This window comes from Manis pentadactyla, chromosome 15 (genome assembly GCF_030020395.1).
Source record: "Manis pentadactyla isolate mManPen7 chromosome 15, mManPen7.hap1, whole genome shotgun sequence".
Taxonomy (NCBI): domain Eukaryota; kingdom Metazoa; phylum Chordata; class Mammalia; order Pholidota; family Manidae; genus Manis; species Manis pentadactyla.
The window spans coordinates 12,960,552-12,984,047 of NC_080033.1; the positions used below are offsets into that span (position 1 = coordinate 12,960,552).

General features: G+C 44.2%; 1 protein-coding gene and 1 pseudogene across 1 annotated transcript; both read right to left on the reverse strand.

Moving 5' to 3' along the window:
* Positions 1 to 12,850: 12,850 nt before the first annotated feature.
* On the reverse strand, positions 12,851 to 13,713 carry LOC118917208 (interferon lambda-4-like). The gene is given in 3 exon segments (XM_036894736.2): positions 12,851 to 13,211; positions 13,214 to 13,246; positions 13,456 to 13,713. Coding segments are annotated over 3 exon segments (558 nt in total). The 3' UTR covers positions 12,851 to 12,944.
* Positions 13,714 to 16,337: 2,624 nt separating this feature from the next.
* On the reverse strand, positions 16,338 to 16,883 carry LOC118917170 (60S ribosomal protein L31-like; annotated as a pseudogene).
* Positions 16,884 to 23,496: the final 6,613 nt, after the last annotated feature.

The window sequence follows — 23,496 nt, forward strand, 5'->3', positions numbered from 1 at the left end:
CAAATCAGATCTCTGGGACTGCAGCCCAGACACCCGGTATCTCTAGCATTCCTCAGGTGACTGTGATGCAGGCAAAGGCCGTGAACCCCTGGACTGGCCAGAGGAACAATCCCAGTTTATGTAAGTAAAGCAAATACACCACCTGACTTTGGAATTTCCTGGCAGGACTGGAAATTTTGGGCAGGACTGGGGAAGCCCAGGTGGGCAGTGGCCAGAAGATGACAGATGACTTTGAATGACAGATGAAGATGACTGAATTTGAAAGAGAAACAGAAAAGAGGCTACAGCAGGGAGCTTGGAATTCTTCCAGAAAGAGATCCCTTGGATGGCAAATCCTCAGAACTCACAGAGTGGTGGGAGGGGAGGAAGTTGTCCTGAATCACCCTTATTTCCTTGTGAGGCACAAAGAAAAGGAGGAGAAAGGTTTTTGAAGAAATCGGGGCTTGGTGAAGGCCTCTCCTGGAATCTGGGGATACATGTAGGGTTTTTGGTGCCAGAACAAAGATGATGGGTTTGAAGAACACGCTGTGATCAGCAATGATGACATTGCACATGAAATATGTGAAGCGCTTCACACCCGTGATCGTCTAGACCCTGTGCAGTGACTAGTGTCCTCCTTTTCCTACTGATGAAATGGAAGCTTCATTGTGACCGCCACGTCATCCTTGACCTCTCTCTGTCTCTGGCTGCCTGTCTCTGTCTCCCACTCACACACTCCATGCTATTTTCAGTTCAGCAGCAAATCCTGCCCGCTGTGCTTTCAAAATGTTTCCACGTTCACCCACCTTTCATGCTTCTCACACCCCATCCTGGTCCTGTCGATGGGCTCCTCCTACCCGGCTGATCAGAGCAGCCCCCTCCCTGCCACACCTCCCTACCCAGCACCAGGCTGTTCCCCACATACAGAGATCGTATGCCCCCTCTACTCGAATCCCTTGCATGGCTCCCTTTTCACAGAATAAGATCCAGACTCCCTGCCATGCCTTACAAAGCCCTTTGAGGGCAGGCCTTCCAAACCTCCCTCTTCATGCTGCTCTTTGACCATGTGGCCTCATTGCAGTCTTGTGAACAAGCGCCTTTCTGCCTGTATCATCAGGACTTTTATTACAAACAGTAGAATCCACACCGGCTAGTTTGAGCAGTGACATCCAGTTGAAGACATCGGGAAGCTCATAGGTTATTGGTGAGGGCAGAGAGGCAGATTGTGAAGCTAACAACCTGGAACAATCCCCAACCACATCATGAGGGCCTCTCTGGGGGAACCTCCTTTACCTGCTGATTAGAATCTCTGCTGGTCACGACCAGACTCCAGAAACATCCTTCAGAATCTCCCCCAAAGACCAGAGGCTTCCATTGCAGAGGCCACCAGGCGACCACTCTCCATGTTTGTGGCCACCTTCTCTTTTGGCTGACTTTTTTTTTTTTTAATCAACAAAATCTGACATTTATTGAGCACTTACTACCTCCCAACTACTGTTATTTGCTTCATTTAATTTTCACAATCACTCCATAAAGTAGGTGTTCCTATTATCTCAATTTTATAGGTGAGGAAAACAAGTTGAAGCTACTCAAGGTCAGTTTGCAAGTGGCATAGCCAGACTTCATACTCAAGTCTGTCTTATGTATTTCATACTCTTTATCCCTATCTGACATTATATTACATATTTTTGGTAACAGCAGTATTGAGATATAATTGACATACATATATATGTGATGCACCCATTTATGATGTGCAGTTCAGTGAAGCCGTCACCACAATTTTAGAACATTTTTATCACCCCCACCAAAGAAATTGCACAAGCTTTAGCCATCACTCCCCATTTCCTCCCAACACCCTCCCCCAAAGCCTCCCCCTTTAACCACTAGTCTCCTTTCTGTCTCTATGGATTTGCTTGTTCTAGACATTTTGTACAAATAGAATCATTCAGTACGTGCGCTTTTGGGTCTGGCTTCTTTTGCTTAGTCTAAGGTTTGCAAGGTTCGTCCATGTAACATGTATCAGGACTTCCATTCTTTTTATGGCTGATAATATTCCATTGTATGGATATACCACATTTTGCTTGTCTTTTCATGAGATGGTGGACTTTTGAATTGTTTCTACTTATTGGCTATTATGGATAATGCTGTTGGATATTTATTTTCATTTCTTTTTTTTTTTTTTTTTTTTTTTTTTTTAATAATTATTTTTTATTGAAGGGTAGTTGACACACAGTATTACATTACATGAGTTTCAAGTGTACAACACAGTGGTAGAACATTTATATACATAATTCTAGGTTCCAGCTATCACCCTACCAGGCTGTTACAATATCTTGACTATATTCCTTATGCTATACCTTACATCCCGGTTACTAATTTATTTTACCATTGGAAGTCTGTCCTTTTTTTTTTTTTTTTGTGAGGGCATCTCTCATAATTATTGATCAAATGGTTGTTAACGACAATAAAATTCTGTATAGGGGAGTCAATGCTCAATGCACAATCATTATTCCACCCCAAGCCTAATTTTTGTCAGTCTCCAATCTTCTGAGGCATAACAAACAAGTTTTTACATGTAGAACAAATTCTTACATAATGAATAAGTTACATAGTGAACAGTACAAGGGCAGTCATCACAGAAACTTTCGGTTTTGCTCATGCATTATGAACTATAAACAGTCAGTTCAAATATGAATACTCATTATTTATTTTCATTTCTTTGCATGGATATATATTTTCCACACAAAGAGGAAAGAAACCTGGCAAGCAAGTCACACCAGAACCAAGAAAGGAAGCCTCTTCTCCTGTCTTATGTAGATGCTTTCATTTCTCTTGGGTGTTGTGGCTCACTTTAGAACCCTTGCTGTGTTGACGCATCTGATTGGTGGAGTTCAGGTCACATGTCTACAGATAAACTTCCTAGGAGAAAGGGACTCTGGGAGGTTTTCTTTGGCTTCATTTGTGTGGGTTTTAAATTGATTGCTTCTTGGCTCCAAGTCCAAATTCACTGTTTCTGCCTGCTCTTCCATAATGGAGCTAGACCTTGTGTACATTTCTCTTTGGCCGGCCAGGAAGTTGTTCAGCCTGGCTGGTAGAAGGTGCTGGAGGGACACTGGAGGAGAAGAGGCTCCTTTCCTGGTGCTCATGTGACTTGCTTGCCAGCTTTGTTTTCTCTCCATTGCTTGGTCCTGTGTGGTTTCTCCTGGCCTCGTTCCTGTAGGGGACAACTTTCTCCAGCTTCTGTGTAATTTCTCTCTTGACATGGGTGGAGTAGGCTACCTGGGAACCTCAGGCAGCACGGGCTGTGCCCTGACAGGTCACCTCTTCCACACCCTCTCCTCAGCTCCAGGTACGTGCATGCTTGGGTGTGGGGTGGGGTGGGATGCCGTCATGGGCGGGGTGTCTAGAGAGCTGAGGACCCAGTCCTCAGTCCACACACCTGGCTGTGCTGCACACTTGGCTGTGCTGCACACTTGGCCATGCTGCCTGAGATGCCTGCTGAGAGGGTCCTTTTTAGTTCCCAGATCCGTCAGAGTCCTTACAGCCCACTGACTCCCTCTGGGCACCGCATACTAGCCTCGGGTTGCCTGCCCCCAGAGCACTGTTTCTGCTTACCTGATGACTGCTGACCAGGTCTGGTCCTGGTGATCCAGGGAACTTGCCACCATCCAGTGGTAGAGGTCTGAACTTCCTTCCAAATTTATCCTTGGAAACTCCTCCTCAGGTCTAGGGTACTCTTTCCATCTTTATTATTCTCCTACCATTGCTTAAGAATTCCCTGTACTAAATAAATAATTCTATAAAACATTAAATATATCACTATATTTATAATGCTTATATTAAACTTCTGCTTAGTTTACTGGGTGGTCTCTGTCTCCTGTTTGGACCCAGACTTATTCAGCAGTCAGTATGTATTGGGCAGACACAAATGACACATGTCTTCTCTACACCTCAGGGCCTTTGCCCTTACAATTTCTGCTACCTGAAATGCTCTTTCCCCAAATGTTTGCGTGACTTGCTTCCCCACTTCATCCTCTGCTCAACTGTCACCCAGTCTAAATTAGTGCTTCCACCATTCTCTCCCTCTCCTCTGCTTTATGTTGTCTGTGTAGCACATTCACTACTTGACATCATTTATTTGTGTATCGGTTTATCCACTGGCCTTCCCCAACCCTGCTGCCTTGGAACGTGAACTATATTAGGGGCTCTGTTTGCCTTGGTGGTTGTTGAATCCCCAAAATCACATGCGTGGCATTTTTCATTATAATTTTCATTTTTATTTCAGCAGAGATTTGTGGCTATTTTTTTTCTACTTCCATGTAGATTTTTAAAACTTTTTAAAAACAACTTTATCAGTTTTATCAGACAGGATTCTACCAGAGAAATAGAATTAGTAGGATTATCTATCTGTCTGTCTATCTATCTATCTGTCTGCCTGTCTACCTATCTATCAACACTCACTTCATGTATTACAAGGAATTGGCTCATGCAGGAAGTGGCTGTGCAGTCCACAGGCTGAATTTCTTTTCCCTCTGAGAAGAATTTCTCCCCACTAGTTTTGCTAATAAGGCCTTTTAATTGACTGGATGAGGCCCACCCAGATTATCAAGGATAATCTAAATAAACTGGCTGTAGATTCTAACCACATCTACAAACACCTTCACAGAAACACCTAGATTAGCATTTAATAGACTAACTGGAAACTATAGTCTAGCCAAGCTGACATAAAAGTCACCATCACATCAAGGTAGTATTTGTGTCCAATGAACTGCCCACATTTAACATGTATCATTGATGATGAGTCTTGCCGTTTATATTCCCTTCCCTAGACATCAAGGGATCTGCTTTCTGTCACTGTAGATTAGTCTGTGTTTTCCAGGATTTTCTACATATTTGTGGATGAATGGATGCCTAGCAAAGTGAAATAACTTGCTAAAGATCTTACAGCTAGGAAGTGGTGAGGCCAAGGTCCAAACCCACATCTGCGGGCTCTGAGTCCAGTAGCCAATCTGCCATCTCCCATGTGAAGGAATCCTCTGGAACCAGAGCACATCAGCAATGTGAGGTGCTCTGATCCCTTGGGCACTCTGATTTCATTCTTCCCTGTCCCTAGCTTCCCCTGGAACCTACAAGATAGGGAGCTTCAGTAAATGGTTAAGGAATTTAATTGTCTCTTCTCTGTATGTTTCCTCAGGTCACTTCCCATATGTCCGCCTGTTTCAGTTGTCTCCTGATGCATGACAAATGACCCCCAACACTTGCTGAATCAACACAACAGTGATTTATTGTATCTTAAGATTCTGAGTGTTGGCCAAGCGGTTCTTCTCCTGGTTTGTCCTGTGCTTGCTCAGGAGCCTAGAGCAAGCTGGGGCTTGCGTCTGCGGGGATGCTCTCATGGCTGGGTCTCTCCTCCCTGGTGGTCTTCCATCATTTGGTATTCCAGGCTGGGCTACCTTGCATGGTGGTGAGAGCATTTCCAAGAGCCAAAGCTGCAGTTAGCAAGCTTCTGTGTTAACGCCCCATTGACCAAAGCCAGTCCTGCGGGCAGACCACAGTCAGTGTGGGAAGGGAGCACACGGGCTTCTAGGGGGTGTGGCTGCCACCCAGGCAGTTCCCCGCACTGCCCTGGGGCTCCCTCTTGTTTCCTAGGTGAAGAGTCTTCTAAGAGAATGGGCTCAGGCACCAGGGGGCCTGGTTCAGAGCCTGGCTCCACCACTTGTGAGCAGTGCAACCTTGGCCAGGTGACTCCACTGCTCTGTGGCTCAGGGTCCTCACCTGTAAAATGAGTAAATGCTCATCTGTTTCTTAGGGTTGTTGTGAGGATTGGATAAGGCACTGCTACTGCATGCCTGACACATCAACGCACAGAATGAGCCCCCAGTAAGCAATACCTTCATCATCACCTCGGCTCATCACCTTGGTTCATTGGCTCCTGAAGGCTCTCGTGTCAGTTGTGAGTTATATTTGACTGTTAGAACAGAGGCCATCTGTAAGGTAGAGGTTTATTTCTTTCTAGTATCTGGAGCTAAATACTAGCCAGGGCTAGTATTTAGCTCCAGAGGGTCCGCAGGTGTTCAGGCTCTGCTCAGCCTTCCGCACTGCCAGTCTCAGCACAGGGATTCCATTCTTGAGCTCATCTCGTGGTTCACCTGTGGCTGCTCGCACCCACACCTTGTTCGAAGCAGAAATTACATGGAAGGAGTAAAGGGCAACGGGGGCGCCTGCCGGCTGCCTCTTCCCCTTAAGAAACTTTCTGAAAGCCCCACCTAAGTGACTTGAGTTTTTTGGTCTTAGCTATCCTAGCTCTAAGAAGAGACTGGTAAATATCTGTTAGCCAGGCACATTGCCACCGGCAATTAAAAAAGGGTTCTGTTGCTAAAGAAGTAGAGAATGGATAAAGCTTCAGCCACTCAGTTTTTTGCCACGTACCTGTAGCCAGATGGTGAGGGTGCCAGTGCAGAGAATAACCGAAGTGTCAGGTTGAGAGGCACGTCCCACTGGAATGTCAGCTCTGTGAGAGCAACGCTTTTGTATTTTGTTTACTACTGCTTATCCAGTCCCCAGAACAATGGCTGGTACACAGCAGGCACTCAATGACTGTTGAATGAATGTACCTCTGGCTACTAATCCAAGGAGCAGGAAAAAAATGATTGTTTGGAACATGGTAGAAGTTCTGAAAAGAAATAACTTGTGGATTTGCTCCCAACTTTTTATTTTAAAAATTTTCACTCAAATAGAAAAGTTAGAATAGTAATATAATGAACATTCATGTATCTTTTACTTAGATTCATAAGTGTTAACACTTGGCTCCATTTCTCTCTTCCTCTTGAAAGTCAATTGCTGATGTCACAATACTTCACACCTAAATATTTCCTGAGTCTCCTCAAAACAAAGATATTCTCCTTTCAATATTTCAAAATTGCAACATGATAGTAACAGGATCAGCACTATATTACCTAATCTGCACTCATTAAAATTTATCATGTTATGCCAATAGTAGCTATGTTCTTTTAAAAAAATACATTTTTGTCAAATCCAAGATTCAGTCCAGTCAAGGACCGTGCATTGCATTTGAATGTCAATGACATGTCTCTTTCTGTCCTTTGATCTGGAAGAGTCCATAGTCCTTTTGTTTTGTTTTATTTTTTATGACATTGACATTTTTGAAGAGTCCAGGAGAGTTGTCGTATAGAATATTTTGGCTTAGATGTCTGACTCTTTCTTCATCATTTAGATTCAGGTTAAATGTTTTTGTGAAGAATAATTCAGATAGGATGTTATGTCCTTACTGGGTCATATCAGGGAATATGAGGTAATTTTGTCTCCTTTTCAGTGACTGAGTGAAGGTGGAGTCTGACAGACTTTTTCCACAGACTGTGTCAAGGTTTCTTCCCTTCTTTCTAATTAATAAGTCATCTGTGGGATGATACTCGAGACTGTGAATGTCCTGTTTCTCAACAACTCACCCAATGGTTTTAGCATCCATTGATGGTTCCTATCTGAAACAATTATTCCATCGGTGGTTACAAAATGCCTTGGAGATCTTGAAATATCAACTATGGTTCTAGTATACACAGCCCAGACTTTCCATCAAAATAGACAAATTTTCAGCATTCTGTGTTCTTTGACAACAATGTCAAAAAAATACACACACACACACACACACACACACACACACACTCTGATATCTCTCTGTCTGTAACTAAAGATCTCTCCTATTGGTCTGTTTCTCTGGAGAACCGTAATACTTTTATGAAACCACTTAAAGGCTCAGAGGTGAAAGTTGTGGGCTTGGCCTCCAGAAATGACTCCCAAGCAATGCTGTAGAACTTGCCCACAGGAGGCGTGGCGATTTTAGTCATGATCAGGAGATGGACCCTGACCTGGTAGTCTGATCTGACTTCTGTCTCTATTCGCTCCGCCTTCTCCAGAATATCCTATTCATGGAGTCACACAGTATGTGGCCCTTTTCTGGCTTATTTTGGGAGTGAGTTAATAAGCAAGGAAGGGTGGAGGAAGAATTACAAAGAGGCCTGAGGAAACTAGGGGCTGATGCGTTTGTTTATTGCCTTGATTGTGGTGATGGTTGCATGGATTATGTCAACATTGACCAAATTATAAACTTAATGTTACAGATATGTGCAGTTTATGTCAAGTTGTTGAGGAACAGGATATTCAGTCTCCAGTATATTTCGATAAAGCTACATATAAAAACAGACAAGGTCGAGACATGGAAAGACAAGCCATAGATAGGGAGGAAATATTTGCAAAACAATGATCTGATAAAGTCCTTTTACTCATTATATATATTTTAAAACTTGTCTTCCCCGTGGCTCCATAAGATGCCTGGAACTTCAGCAGCCATCTTGGAACCATGAGGATCTGAGAACAAGCCAATTCTCTTAAAACTAGCAGATCAGAAAGATGGAAGAAATCCAAGCTCCCATACTTCTAAAACATACCGTCTACCCTCCAGAGCCACCTGGACTACTTCATTGTGATAAAATCCATTGTTCTTCAGGTGTGAGCTGTCATAAATAAGACAATAGCCTGACAAAATGGGGAAAATTTTTGAACAGACACCTCAGGAAAGAAGATATGTGGATTGCAATAGGAATGTGAAATATGAAACCATGCTCCTCATTAGTCATTAGGAAAATGCAAATTAAAACCACAACAAGATATCATTACTCAACCAGCTTGAATGGTTATAATTAGAAAGATTGAAAATACCAAGTTCTGGAGAGTTTGAGAGCAACTGGATGGGGAAGTCTGTGAAGGCAGGGCCCCCGTACTCTTGGTCACCACTGTGTCCCATTGTCACTGGTTCAGGGCCAGCCCAGAGTAGGTTTTCAGTAGATGTTTATTGAACAAATGGATGAAATACTTCAAGAGGACATTTCCTGATGATGACTGAGGTCCCAGGGCAATTGGACCCCCTCTTCTGGTGATCCCCACTCAGAGGTGATGACCTCACAATAATTGTTGGTTCATCCCTTCATTCTTAATCATATATTTCTGAAATCTACAGTGCCCAGACCTTTGTCCTTGACACTGGAATCCAATGTGGCTCACTGTCCCAGCTCTCTGAGGGCTCAGAGGCCACATAAGCCAAGAGCCTGTACATTTGGTAAGTGTTACGTGCAAAGTGTGTACGAAGAAGGGTGAAAATCACCTACTGGAGAGGCTAGAAAGATGATTTTAAAGGATTTAGTTAAATTTTAAAGGATGAAGAGGGCTATCTGAAGGACAAAGCAGGGTTTGTCTTATCATCACTCTATCTCCAGTGACCAGCACAGGGACAGACTCTGACAGGTAAATATTTACATAAAAGAACTGTGCTGTTTTGGTATGAGGTCCTTGTGTTTCTACACAGAAAGCAAGCCTGTGTCAGGTCACCAGGGTACTTTGGCTGCATGTAACTGAAGGCTCTATCACCCCTGAGCTCACACCTGAAGAACAATAGATTTTATCACGATGAAGTAGTCCAGGTGGCTCTGGAGGGTAGACAGTACGTTTTAGAAGTATGGGAGCTTGGATTTCTTCCATCTTTCTGATCTGCTAGTTTTAAGAGAATTGGCTTGTTCTCAGATCCTCATGGTTCCAAGATGGCTGCTGAAGTTCCAGGCGTCTTACGGAGCCACAGTGACATCCAGAGTAAGAAGAGGATGAAAGTATCTAGTTGTGTCTCCTACTAACAACTGTGAAACCTGTCTTGAATATGGTGGGTTGGTGATCAGCATCCATTTCAACTTGCCTCTTGTGTTCCTTCTTGGCCCACAGGGGATGGCAAACAAAAAACTACATTCTTAGACTCCTTGGCAACTAGGGCCTGCCTTCCATTTGAGTTCTTCCAATGAGACGCATTCACACAAGGTCCGAATAGTGGCCGTGGGGTGGAAGCCAGGCTTCTGCTACCTCCACCGCTGTGGAAGGGCCTGCTTTTCCCCGGTGGTCTTTCTGATCACAGCAGTCTCCTGACGGCAACTGTCTCCTAGATGCCTCGTTGTGCTGCCTTTCTGATCATGGCCGTGGAAACCAATTCCCAATTAAGCCATCAGGATCCTGATCCTAGAAAGGAAGTGGGCCCTTGAAAAGCCCAGGCTCTTGAAGTTGTACCTGAATGGTCAGTGCAGAATCTGTTTATTCAACCTTCCTGACACTTCTGAAAGCCATTTAGTATCCTGTAATAAATCCCTTTCTGCAGAAATGAACTAGAATAGGTCCTGATCTTTATAATGAATGTGTAAGTTTGCTATGGCAACTGTAACAAATTACCACAAACTTTGTGGCATCAAACACAGGAAATTCTCACAGTTCTGGAAGCTAGAAGACCAAAATCAGTATAACTGGGCCCAAATCAGTGTGTCAGCAGGGCCACGCTCCCTCCAGACACTTTTGGGGAAAATTTGTTCCTGCCTCTTCCAGCTTCTGGAGGCTGCCACCTGTCCTTGGCTTGTGGCTACGTCACTCCAGTCTCAGCCTGCATGGCTACATAGCTCCCTCCTCTTCTGTGTAATCTCTTGCTCTCTCTCTCTTCTATGACACTCTCCAGTTGTATTTAGGGCCCAGCCTGATAATCCAGGATAATCTCATCTCAAAATTCTTAATTTAACTGTATGTGCAAAGACCTTTTTTCCAAATAAAGTTGCATTTACAGGCTCCAGGCATTAGGGCATAGATATCTTCTGGAGAGCAATTTTTCACCCTGCTACATGAGAGAACAGAAAACCTTTCTTGGAGCACCCACCTCCCCCCAAACCAATTTTCCCTCATCATCAGCCAGAATTGCATCACCTTGAAGCATGTCCTCTCTGTCCCCTGGGTTCACTCTCTGCTCTGATCTAGGCCTGGGAATCTGGTTATATTGGTTGGGACTCCCTTGCCTTCTATCTTCCAGCTGGGTTTAGTCAGTGAGAGGTGCCAGCAGTAAGTTAGAGGCAGGGAAAAAAGGCAGACGGATATTTACTCTCCTGTCTACTCCCCTGCTGGGCTCTGGGCTGGCAGCAGTGATGTTCCAGAATCTTTGTCAGGAGACTAACCACTCCCATGTCCTTCCTGGTTTAGCAATGGTAATAACTTCTGGCTGTTGGCTGGGCCTGCGGTGCTTTCCCTTGCTGGTTTCCCATAACCATGCCCCACATCTATACACTGTTGCTTAAGTAAATCCCTTACCCTAGATGACTTGTGACACTGGTCTGCTGCAGGCATCCTGGCTGATGCAGTCACATAGGCATGCCTACACTAATCCCTAGGAAGAGGAATGGGAATCCCGAGATTGGTGTAGGTCACTCAAGATTCACCGGGGAACGACGTGGGGGTGGGGCTCTGCCGAAAAGAACAGCATGAGAAATTTTTGATGGGCTGGCCAACAACTGTGTCTTCATTTTAGAGACAGGGCCTAGGATAGAGCTTCCTCACTTATCTGACAGTTCACATGTTAGAGCTTTTAGAAAATGATGATCAAGTGATTTACGTTGGGTCCTTACTTTGTGCAAGGGACTATGCCTTGCCACTTGATAGAATTTAACATAATTCAATTCACACAACCACCCATTTAGGAAGGATAGCTGTGTTACTCATTGGAAACCAAAAGTTTAAGTGACTTGTCCAAGGTCACACAGTAACTAAGCAGAAGTTGGGATTCTAAGATCTCTCTGACCTCGGAGTTCACATTTTTAAGTACTTTAGTCAGTCTCCTTTATTATATACTGTAGATACTTCTACTAACAGTCAGATATTAATTGCCTTGCATATATTGTATCTAAACTAGAAAAGAGAGGAATATGTATCATCATCTTATTTGTCCCCATTGAAGTCTAACTCACCATCATCTCACACTTATATTCCCTTATCTTCTTTTATGAGGCCTGAACGTTTAGAAACAAATTGGAGCAGTCACTTCCTTACCTAAAACCCTGCAAGGACTCCCTATGTATCCTCCAGGAAAATCCAACTGCTTTGGGACCTGGTCCCTGTCTACCTAACATCACTCCCAGTCACCCCTCTGTGGCGCTTTGGACTGCAGCACACTAGCCTGTTAGCACACTGTTCCTCTGACTTCAGTGATGAGCTCCTTCCTCATTCCGAAGCTCTGTGAGAACAGGGGTTATGTTTCTGTATCCCCAGTACCTGGCAAATAATAGGTAATGAGGAAATGCTACCCCTGTAGAATAAATGGATGATTGAATGGCTGGATGGATGAATAAATGAACTTTTCAAAGAGATGTATCACAAAGTTATTTTCAGTTGGAGAAAACTCAAGGCCAGAAAAAGCAAGTATATTACCAAAAGTAATGCAGCAGATAAATGTCTCATCTGGATATAAGATTCAGATCTGAGTCCAAAGTTGGGATCCTCCACTTCATACAGCCTCAAAATGACTGCTCACCCTAGTAAGTGTAACACCATTTAATAAATAACAATAAATTAACACCAAAGAGAAACCAAGAATAACACCACAGGTACCACAGGGCTTACAAATGAGAGGGAATATAAATAACAGGATCCAAAAATATCACAAAAACAGAACTTTAAATCTGTGATCCCCAAATCCCTCAAGGAATGAGACCTGCTCAGGTGGGAAGATCTAAAAGTCAGATTCATAGAATCCCACAAAGCAGAGGGTTCAAATCAAGGGTGAGCCATAAGGGTGACCAGGAACCCAACGCAACGATGTAAGATGGCTCATGGTCGAATGGGGCTAACCCACGTTTCAAGCGTCCTCCCCGACAACCCTGGAAGCTTTGTGGGCAGTGCGTCCAAGGGAAACCCACAGCTGTGGGGACTCGGTCCGGTCCTCGGGAAAAGTAGCCGCGCCCCTTGCACCAGCCAAGGAGGGGTCAAGGAGCGGACAACCGCGGCACAGAGTCCCAGCTTCAGCGTCCGCTGCTCAGAGACCCGCCTGGGCCAATGGGGCAAACGAGCGCAGAGCTTCGGGTCGCAGCCCGACTGCGCCACCAGCCTCAGGTCCCACGGAGCAGGCGCAGGAGGTTGAAGACAACGGTGGCTTCGCGGCACCGAGGCGAGTCCTGGAACTCGGGAAGGAGGCGAGGCGGGCTGAGCCAGGACTTCCCTCGCGCACAAACTCCCCTCCGGGCCCTGAGCGCTCCAAGCCTCGGCTCGCATCCCGGCGCAGCCGCCCACGCTCCCGCCCGCAGTCGCACCGCTCTCCCGCCTGCCGCGCTCACAGCTCTCCGTGGCTTCGGACGCCTCCTGGGCGCCGGGGGGGGGGCCTCCTCGAGGAGCCTGGCCGGCCCAGCTCGAGCTGGAGCGGGGACACGAGGGAATGAACGAGGCCAAGGGCCGGGGCTGCCCTCTGACTCCGTCCTTGACCCTCCCAGCCGCCCTTGACCCTCCGCAGCCCGGACTGGGGGACACCGAGAGCACGCGAATGGGGTCGGGGCGGCGTTGGGGGCTCTGAGGGACACATGCGAGTGGGGCGAGCGGAGGGGCCTGGGCGCGGGCGGCACTCACGCAGGCCGCCACGTGCCGCCCCGCGGCCGCCAGCAGCTCCAGGGTCGGGCCGGTGCCGGGAAACAGCTCGGGCCTCCGCAGGCTGCTCAGCACGGCCTGGGCGTCGGCGATGGCCCGGGCCACCAGGCGCAGCCGCGCGCACGACTGCGGGGACCGGGCGGGAGTGACACAGGGCCGGCCCCGGGCCCCTCTTTCCCGCCACGCACACCGAGGGCCGGGAGGGTCCCTCCTCGGGCGAAGGAACAGCTGCGCGGCCATCGGCTCGGCGTCTATTCCTCCTGCGCGACCAGGGTCCTGCGCCTCCTGGCCAGGGCCCCTGAAACGCCGGCACGTCCGGATTCCCGAACCGGGAGGGCGACTGGCCCTTTCGCTTGTGCTGGTTGTGTCCCGAACCACTCAGCTCTCCCAAGGCGTGAAATGCACTCTGCGCTTCCCTTTCCCAGCGCTGCGCCCCGACGTGGAGCCCAGCCCGCCCTTGGTAGCAACCGGGCTTTCCGAACGTCAGCGCTGGCCGCGGGCCCGCTGGGCGGCCCGTCACTGTGCTGTGCGAGGACTTTACCCGCCTTGGGGGCAGTGCCAGCTATGACTGTACTGAGCCTCTAGCCTGAACTAACTGCTCGTGCCTCGCCTCTGGATATCGGTCTTTCCTGTGTTGCTCTTCCTTTGCACTCTAGGAACGAACTGGAAACACAGCGTTTCCTTCTCTACCAAGCTAGGAGCTGCAGAGGCACCCGGACCAGTGCCTCCCCTGGCCCAGTTCACCCTGCGGTCCCCAGAGCTCTCTCTCTCTCCTTGTCACTACGTTGCTGTCTGCCTCTCCCTGTCTTTGTATCTCTCTTTCTCTGCCTGAATATTCCTCCTCCTGTCCTCTCTGTTTTTCCCTCATCTGGGACATTGACGAATTCCCTCCAGGTTCTGTAGTCTGTTATTAGATGATATTTATTCTTTTACTAGTTACAAAAGTCATGGTAGCTTGCATCACAGACATGTTTTTCCATTAGAGCTAATACATCCTGTGCACACTCCATATGCTAGGCCCACTTCAAGCTCTTTTCTTGTATTTGTAGCTATGTTCTCCTCTGCAACACTGTGACACTGGTCCTCGTATTGGCTGATGTTTTATGGATGAGGAAACTGAGGCACAGAGAGTGTATGAGGCCTGCCCAGAGTCACACAGCTCATAGATGTGGCTTTGAGGTTGGGTCCCAGGCTGTTTGGGGTATTGTACCATCCATCCACATACAGAGGAACTTAGGTATGCTTGGGGCACATTCAGCCAAGCTTCCTCCATGAGATCACCTTTAGGTAATTAGAATGAAGTTCATTAATGAATACTGAGAATTACAGGCAAACAGGGACTTTTCAGATGTATGTCTTCCTCAGCATTAGTACAAGAACGTTATTCTGTTTTTTGGTATATGTTGTCCTTATTCAAAGGCATAGAGGTTTTCAGAAACATCAAAATGTTTGAAATGAAGAACTCTGAAAAACCATGAGAGAAATTCTGCTGAAGTATCAGAAGAGGGCACAGAGCATCCCTGCAGCACACTTTGCAAGCTTCCGTTACCTGTCCCCCACCCTTCCCAGCATCCCCTATTCCTCTTGGAGATCCAGATAATTTGGGGAAGGTTGACTGGGCCCCCATCCCTGGGGTGGGGTAGGTGATGTGGCTGCAGCCATTTACCTCCATTGTGTTCCTGGCCCAGTGACAGAGTTTGTTGTGGGCATGTGACCTAAGCCTGTCCAGTCAGAATGAATCTCAGCCCTGGACAGCTGGGGGTGGGTGGGTGGTAGGCTGTCTTCTTCCTACCCGAGAAGAATGAAACATAAAGCTGAAGGAGTTTCTAGCATGCATCTTGGCATTGTAAGGGTAAATAGCCTTCCCACCAGAGGAAGGGACACCTGAGACAGAAACAAAACAAAACAAAAGTGGGCAGTGAGTGATGTCTTACAGGATCAGACTTTACCTGAAGCCTCACCTTACCTCTGGACTTGTAAGTCCTTAAATTCTCCATTGTTCAAGCCCACTTGAGTTGGGTTTTTGACTATTTGCCACCAAAGGCAATAACCACCTGATATGCACCATGGGGCTGAAATGAAACCACATGTCTTCAAAGACCAAAGAACTGAAAGTGAAATCAGTAAAGGTGGGAGGAGAGGAATGCTGTGGGATCAGACATAGGAAAGTACCAGATCCACAATTCTTGGCAATCTGTGATTAAACTCTGAGCACCACAATGCAGGTTATTGAGCTTGAGATATGTACAGTGCAAAATTACATTCAATACTGCTATTGTCTGAATGTTTGTCTCCTCAAAGTTTATGTATTGAAATTATAATACCCAAGATGATATTAGCAGGTGGGGCCTTCAGGAATGATTGAGTCATGAGATGGAGCCCTCATGAATGGGATTAGTCTTCTTGTAAACGAAACCCCATGGAGCTCCCTAGCTCCCTTCCACCATGCAAGGACCAGACAAGAACTTTGCCTCTGGGAAAGGATGCTGGAGCCTTGATTGTGGACTTCCCACCCTCCAGAACTGCAAGAAATAAATTTCTGTTGTTTATAAGGTACAGTATTTTGTTACTGCAGCCCGACCAGACTGAGATAATAAATACCGACCTCATAGAACAGTTTCCTGTGACCCACTGTTTGAGATCCCTACTTTACTATAAAAACTGCTTCAAGAATTTAAGAAACAACAAAAATGAGAAAGCTCTGGAGAACTGATTTGTGAGTGCAACTCAAAAATGATCCAGAAACTGGATCACTCATGTGTGATTGGTAGGAATGTAAAAATGGTACAGCCACTCTGAAAAAACAGGTTGGCAGTTATTTTGTTTCGTTTTGCCATCCTGTAACTTTATTTGACAACCAGCCGTTAATTCTCATCCACATGAACTATCTGTAGATTTTTCAAAGTGGCGATAGGTGAAACCAATGTATGACCTTGTTTGGGGGCTCTTCATCCTCATTACGTTCTCTGGACAACTGTGTACAGATACGGTATGGGACATTTCTTATTCCTTGGCCCAGACAGCTTTGTTGAGCCTGGTGTCAATGTGCACACCTGGAATTTCCATGTCCTTCATGGCAAATTTCCAGATCTTTCCGAGTGCCCAAGGGCCACACTTCCCAAAGCCCATTGCATGGATGAGCCTGTGAATGTTGACGGTGTACTCCCTGGTCACGGCCTCACTAATGGCGAAACAGCCCTTCTTCTTCGCGCCACCCTGTCCTTGCAGGAGCCATACTGCTGGACCCAGGTTAGAAAGGAAGTTTGGTTGCCAGTTTTTTTTAATATATAAAACTAAACATGCAACTTATAGTCAAGCCGGGTGGCCTACTCAAATGTTTAACCTGGGGAAAAGTGGCAGGGTTAAGGGAACAAACAAGGAGCGGCGATGTACCCACAGGCTGGCAACATGAGGCGCTCTTGCCATCCTAGGAGAGAGGAGACCAAGTGTGGCTTTACTTAGAGGAGCACAACCCCTGTCAGACCTCAGCCTTGCCGGGAGGGAGCCAGGAGAATGGAGAATAAATACCTAATCTTGTTTGCCTCCTCATTTCAATATCCTGCCAGGGGCTCCCATTGACTGAACCCAACCATAAGTCAGAGGACAAGGGGGCCTCACAGATGCAGTATCTGAGGGCCTAGTATGGCCAAAAATAGATCTGGAGGGGTCAATAGAAGTCACCAGCACAGTGGCAGAGTGGCGAGGGCAAGTCCAGGGTTTTACTCAGCCATATCAGCAGGTCTAAAGGTCAGACCAACATACTCTTAACTCTTAGAAAGCTCCCCAAAATTGTTCACCTTACTAGGAATTAAGGAATCAATGAGCTAGCATTTCTCCCAGATCCAATGAGTTTGTTTTAATTTTTAATTACTCAGGTAGAATTACTTCTCCTTGTAAGAAATTAAAATATTATTGATGAAATTCAATATTCCAATGATCATCCATCCCTTCAGTTCCCATGCTCTCCTCAGAGATACCCCACTGTTAATTGACTTGGGACATATGTTTGCATACCTTTTTACACTTTTTATGTTGTGATACATCAAAAAATTCCCAAGGAAATATGTAATGTTTGTGTGTGGTTGTGCTAATTAAACTTTTTATTTTCACATACTCATAGATCACATGCAGTTGTAAGAAATAATGCAGAGATCCTGTGCTTGCTTGACACATTTCCCTCCACCCCCCACCATGGTAACATCTGTCAAAACTACAGTACAATGTCAGAGCCTGGATACTGACATTAATACAGTCAAGATACAGAACATTCCGTCACCAAATAGGTTCCTCATATTGCCCTTTCAATAGCCACACCCACTCCCTTCCCTTTCCTTTCACCTCAGGCAACCACTAATCTACTCTTCATTTTTTATAATTCTGTCCTTTCAAGAGTGTTATACAAATGGAATCATACACTATATAACCCTTGGGAATGGACTTTTTTCACTCGACATACTTCTTGGGAGTTTTCCCTGATTGTTGTGTGTATTAAGATTTGATTCCTCTTTATTGCTGAATGGTATTCCATGGTATGGATGTTGTTAAACTATCACCTATTAAAGGACATCTGGGTTGTTTCCAGTTTCTGACTTACAAATAAAGCTGCTCTAAACATTCATGTGCAAGATTTTGTGGGAACCCAAGTCTTCATTTCTCTGGGATAAAATGCCCAGGTATGCAATCACTAAGTCATATGTTAGTTGCATGTTCAGTTTTTAAAGAAGTTGCCAACCCTATTTTTTTTAATGAAAAAATTTTTTAATTAATTAATTTTTATTTTTATTTTGGTATTATTAATCTACAATTACATGAGCAACATTATGGTTACTAGACTCCCCCCATCATCAAGTCCCCACCACATCCCCATTACAGTCACTGCCATTAGCATAGTAAGATGCTATAGAATCACTACTTGTCTTCTCTGTGTTGTACAGTCCTCCCCATGCTCCCCCACATTATGCCTGCTAATTGTAATGCCCCCTTTTTTCCCCCCCTTATCCCTCCCTTCCCATCCATCCTCCCCAGTCCCTTTCCCTTTGGTCACTGTTAGTCCATTCTTGGGTTCTGTGAGTCCGCTGCTATTTTGTTCGTTTAGTTTTTTTCTTTGTTCTTATACTCCACAGATGAGTGAAATCATTTGATACTCATCTTTTTCATGCCTGGCTTATTTCACTGAGCATAATACCCTCTAGCTCCATCCATGTTGTTGCAAATGGTAGGATTTGTTTTCTTCTTATGGCTGAATCATATTCCATTGTGTATATGTACTACATCTTTATCCATTCATCTACTGATGGACACTTAGGTTGCTTGCATTTCTTGGCTATTGTAAATAGTGCTGCAATAAACATAGGGGTGCATATGTCTTTTTCAAACTGGGCTGCTGCATTCTTAGGGTAAATTCCTAGGAGTGAAATTCCTGGGTCAAATGGTATTTCTATTTTTAGTTTTTTGAGGAACCAACCCTATTTTTGAAAATGGCTGGACCATTTTACTTTCACACCAGTGATGAATGATCAATTTCTCCATATCCTCCCCAGCATTTGGTGTTGTCTCCATTTTTTTATTTTAGACATTTTGATAGCTGTGTAATGATATCTCATTGTGGTTTTAATTTGCATTTCTCTTAATGACTAATGGTGTTGAACATCTTTACATGCTCTTATTTCCCATCTGTGTTTCCTTTTAGGTGAAACATCTATGCATGTCAATTGCCTACTTCCCAACTGGATTGTTTAATTTTTTACTGTTGAATATTGAGAGTTCTTTATCTATTCTGGATACAAGTTTTTGTTAGACAGTGGCTTGCAAATATTTTCTCCAATTCTTTAGTTCGTCTTTCTATCCTCTTAACATCATCTTTCAAAGAACAAAATTTTTTTATCAAGTCTGGCTTATTAGTTTCCTTTTACATATTGAGCCTTTGGTGTCAAATCTAAGAACTCTTTGCCTAGCCCCAGGCTTTTTTTTCTAAAAGTTTTATAGCTTTGTATTTTACATTTAAGTCCATGATCCATTTTGAGTTGGTATGAGGTTTAGGCCAAAGTTGATTTTTGGCCTATGGATAACCAATTGCTCCAGCATCATTTGTTGAAAAGGCTGTTTTTCTCCACTAAATTGTTTTTGCATGTGTGGGTACCTCTAAACACAAGTAGTGTCACACCATGTGTATTGTTCAGCAATTAACTTTTTTTCATTCTATGACATGCCTTGAAGATTTTTCCATGTCAATACCTATAGATCTACTTCAGTCTATATAACTGCGGGTCTAGCTTAACCCAGGGTTCATCAACCATCCCCATGATAGGATTCAAGTGGGGATGAACTTGCATGGGAAAAGGATGCAACTTTATCTTCACTAACCTCTACCTGAAATTTAGTGTTTCTTTCTATAATGAATGTAAGCAACAAACCACAGTAGTATTTGCAGAATCTGTGACTTTGTCACTAAAAGAAACCACAGATATTTCATAACACATTATAGATGTGGCACTTATCTTGAAATATCATTTACGCTCATTACTACCTCAAGAGTATAGTAGTTAAACTTATTCCTACATCTTGTTACTTAATTCATTAATAAAGAGGTTTATGTATTACTTATCACAAAGGTGTTTTTATGTATTGATAACTGTGTTTTAATGTAATCAGTTTTCTTCATAGTCCTGTGTATTTAATATTAAGCATTTAAACACATTTCTGAACCAATAAGCAATTATAACAAGATTGTGAGATACAAGGTTAATACACAAAAAATCTGTTGCTTTATTGTATAACAGCAATGAACAATTTGAATTTGAAATTAAAAATACCACTTACATTAGCACTCACAAAAATGAAGTACTGAGTACAAATCTAACAAAATAGGGATAACATCTATGTGAGGAAAACCACAAAACTCTGATGAAAGAAATCAAAGATGATCTAAAAATGGAGATACTCCATGTATATTGATAGGAAGACTCAGTCTCGTCAAGATTTTAGTTCTTCCCAACTTAATCTATAGATTCAATACAGTCTAATCAAATCCCATCAAGTTATTTTGTGGATACTGACAGACTGAAAGTTTATAAGGGATTTAAAAGACCCAGAATAACCAACACAATATTAAGGGAAGAACAAAGTTGGAGGGTTGACACTATTTGACTTCAAAACTTATTATGAAGTTATAGTAATCAAGGGAGTGTAGTATATTGATGAAAGAACACATAAATCAATGGAACAGAATAGAGAGCCCAAGAATAGACCCACGCATGTATAGTCAGCTGATCTTTAAGAAAGGAACAAAGGCAGTTCAATGGAGAAAGGGTGGTCTTTTTCATATATGGTACTGAAACTGGATGTTTACACATGCGAAATATAAATCTAGTCATAGATCTTACACAGACCTTACATGTTCCCCCCAAATTAACTCAAAATGTATCATAGACATCAACATAAAGTGCAGAACTATAAAACTCCTAGAATACAGCATAGCAGAAAATCTAGGGGAACTTGGGTTTGTTGGTGACTTTTGAGATACACTGAAAGCACTATCCATGAAAGAAAAAAAAATGATGAGTTGGACTTCATTCAAATTTAAAACATCAACTTCTCTGTTAAGAGAATGAAAAACTGCTGCCTTCCTCTCCCACTGTCTTGAGGGCCATGGCTTTAACAAAACACTAGAAATAACATCAATGCCCACTAAGAAGGGATTGGTTATTAGATGACCCTGTTGGAATGAAAGCCTTAATAGTGGTACAAATGAGACGTTTTCCATTTCCCCTTTAGGTCCTCTCTTCCTACTTCTCCACCCTGCTCTGGAGTACCAGGAGACTAGCCTTTGGCCTCTGCTAGGTGTAGCTACCTGGGAGCCTAGCAAAATACTAGAGGGGGGGATGGAGGGTAAGAGTAATTTATTCTCTGAGAGGTCAGAGTATTTATTCCTCTGAGTAGGGCCAACACAACTTGTCTATTTCCTCGACCTGTGCATATGACTCTGTCCTTCTCAAGTCAGGTAACCACTGCCTCCCCTGTCCCCTTCCTTCAGGACTTGGGATGACAGACCCTCCCCCAGGGTCCCCCCCCTAGAGGCACTGCACTATCCTTGTCCTTTCCCTTCACTATCCAAACCCTTTTGTAAATACTCCTGATATTAAACCCACCTCAAATTATCCTAATTTGATTAGGCCATCTGTTTCCTGCTGGGTCCCTAACAGTATAATTAAAGATGTGGGGAAATGCAAATGAGAGATAATAGTAAAACATAAAAAGCAGACTACCAAACTGCATACAGCCTGGTTCCAATTAGGGAGAAATTGCTCATAGAAAGGAAAAAAAGGCGAGGGGATTGTAACCAACTATTAAAATGAATTACCTAGAGGAAGTGGGATTAAAGACTCACTTTTGCTCTCCAAATTGTATGTTTTTGTATTGGCTGTATCTTTACAATGAATGTGTTACTTCGGTAATCTGAAAACATATGCACAGATAAATATACATAAAATTTCCAAACATTGAAAACATTGTTCCAGAGTTGGTGTAAGGAGAGAGGCAGGTAGTGAAGTTACAGGTTTTTTCCTCCTCTAGGCATTTCTATATTTTTCAAGCTTGATCCAGTGAACTGTCTTGCCAATTTTACCAGAAAAAGAAGTAGTAGATTTTATTTTTAAACTGAAATAAGGAGATTGATTGAGACAAAGAGATCCTGGCCTGCGTGTTTGTTAGAAAAAGGAGTGAGAGACAGATGGAGTCAGACAAAGGCAGAGACAGAAACAGGAAGAAGAGACAAGACAATAGAGGGAGGCACATACAAAGGGAAGAGAAATGGAATGAAATGAAAACAGTGACAGAGAGAAGGAAACTGACCCAGATATCAGGGTCAATTATGGCTTAGAGATCAAGCTTTGCAACTGGGAGAGGTAGAGGTTCAAATCTGCTTCTGCTGCTAACTGAGCAATAAATTCTTTCATTCAACTGTCCTCAGTTTTCCTATCTATAAAATGGAGGGAATGCTAGGACATCCCTGGTAGCATCATTTTTTGAAAATTAGATATGTTTGTATCAGTTATTTAGAATAGGGTCTTGTACGCAGTGAGCATTATATAGGGCTACTTATTATATTTGAACAGAGATAAGGACATGGCAGTACCAAATGTAATTTTTTACTGTACATATCTTGAGCCACGAACCTGCATTGCGGTGCTCAGAGTTTAATCACAGATTGCCAAGAATTGTGGATCTATACTTTCCTATGTCTGATCCCACAGCATTCCTCTCCTCCCACCTTTACTGATTTCACTTTCAGTTCTTTGGTCTTTGAAGACATGTGGTTTCATTTCAGCCCCATGGTGCATATCAGGTGGTTATTGCCTTTGGTGGCAAATAGTCAAAAACCCAACTCAAGTGGGCTTGAACAATGGAGAATTTAAGGACTTACAAGTCCAGAGGTAAGGTGAGGCTTCAGGTAAAGTCTGATCCTGTAAGACATCACTCACTGCCCACTTTTGTTTTGTTTTGTTTCTGTCTCAGGTGTCCCTTCCTCTGGTGGGAAGGCTATTTACCCTTACAATGCCAAGATGCATGCTAGAAACTCCTTCAGCTTTATGTTTCATTCTTCTCGGGTAGGAAGAAGACAGCCTACCACCCACCCACCCCCAGCTGTCCAGGGCTGAGATTCATTCTGACTGGACAGGCTTAGGTCACATGCCCACAACAAACTCTGTCACTGGGCCAGGAACACAATGGAGGTAAATGGCTGCAGCCACATCACCTACCCCACCCCAGGGATGGGGGCCCAGTCAACCTTCCCCAAATTATCTGGATCTCCAAGAGGAATAGGGGATGCTGGGAAGGGTGGGGGACAGGTAACGGAAGCTTGCAAAGTGTGCTGCAGGGATGCTCTGTGCCCTCTTCTGATACTTCAGCAGAATTTCTCTCATGGTTTTTCAGAGTTCTTCATTTCAAACATTTTGATGTTTCTGAAAACCTCTATGCCTTTGAATAAGGACAACATATACCAAAAAACAGAATAACGTTCTT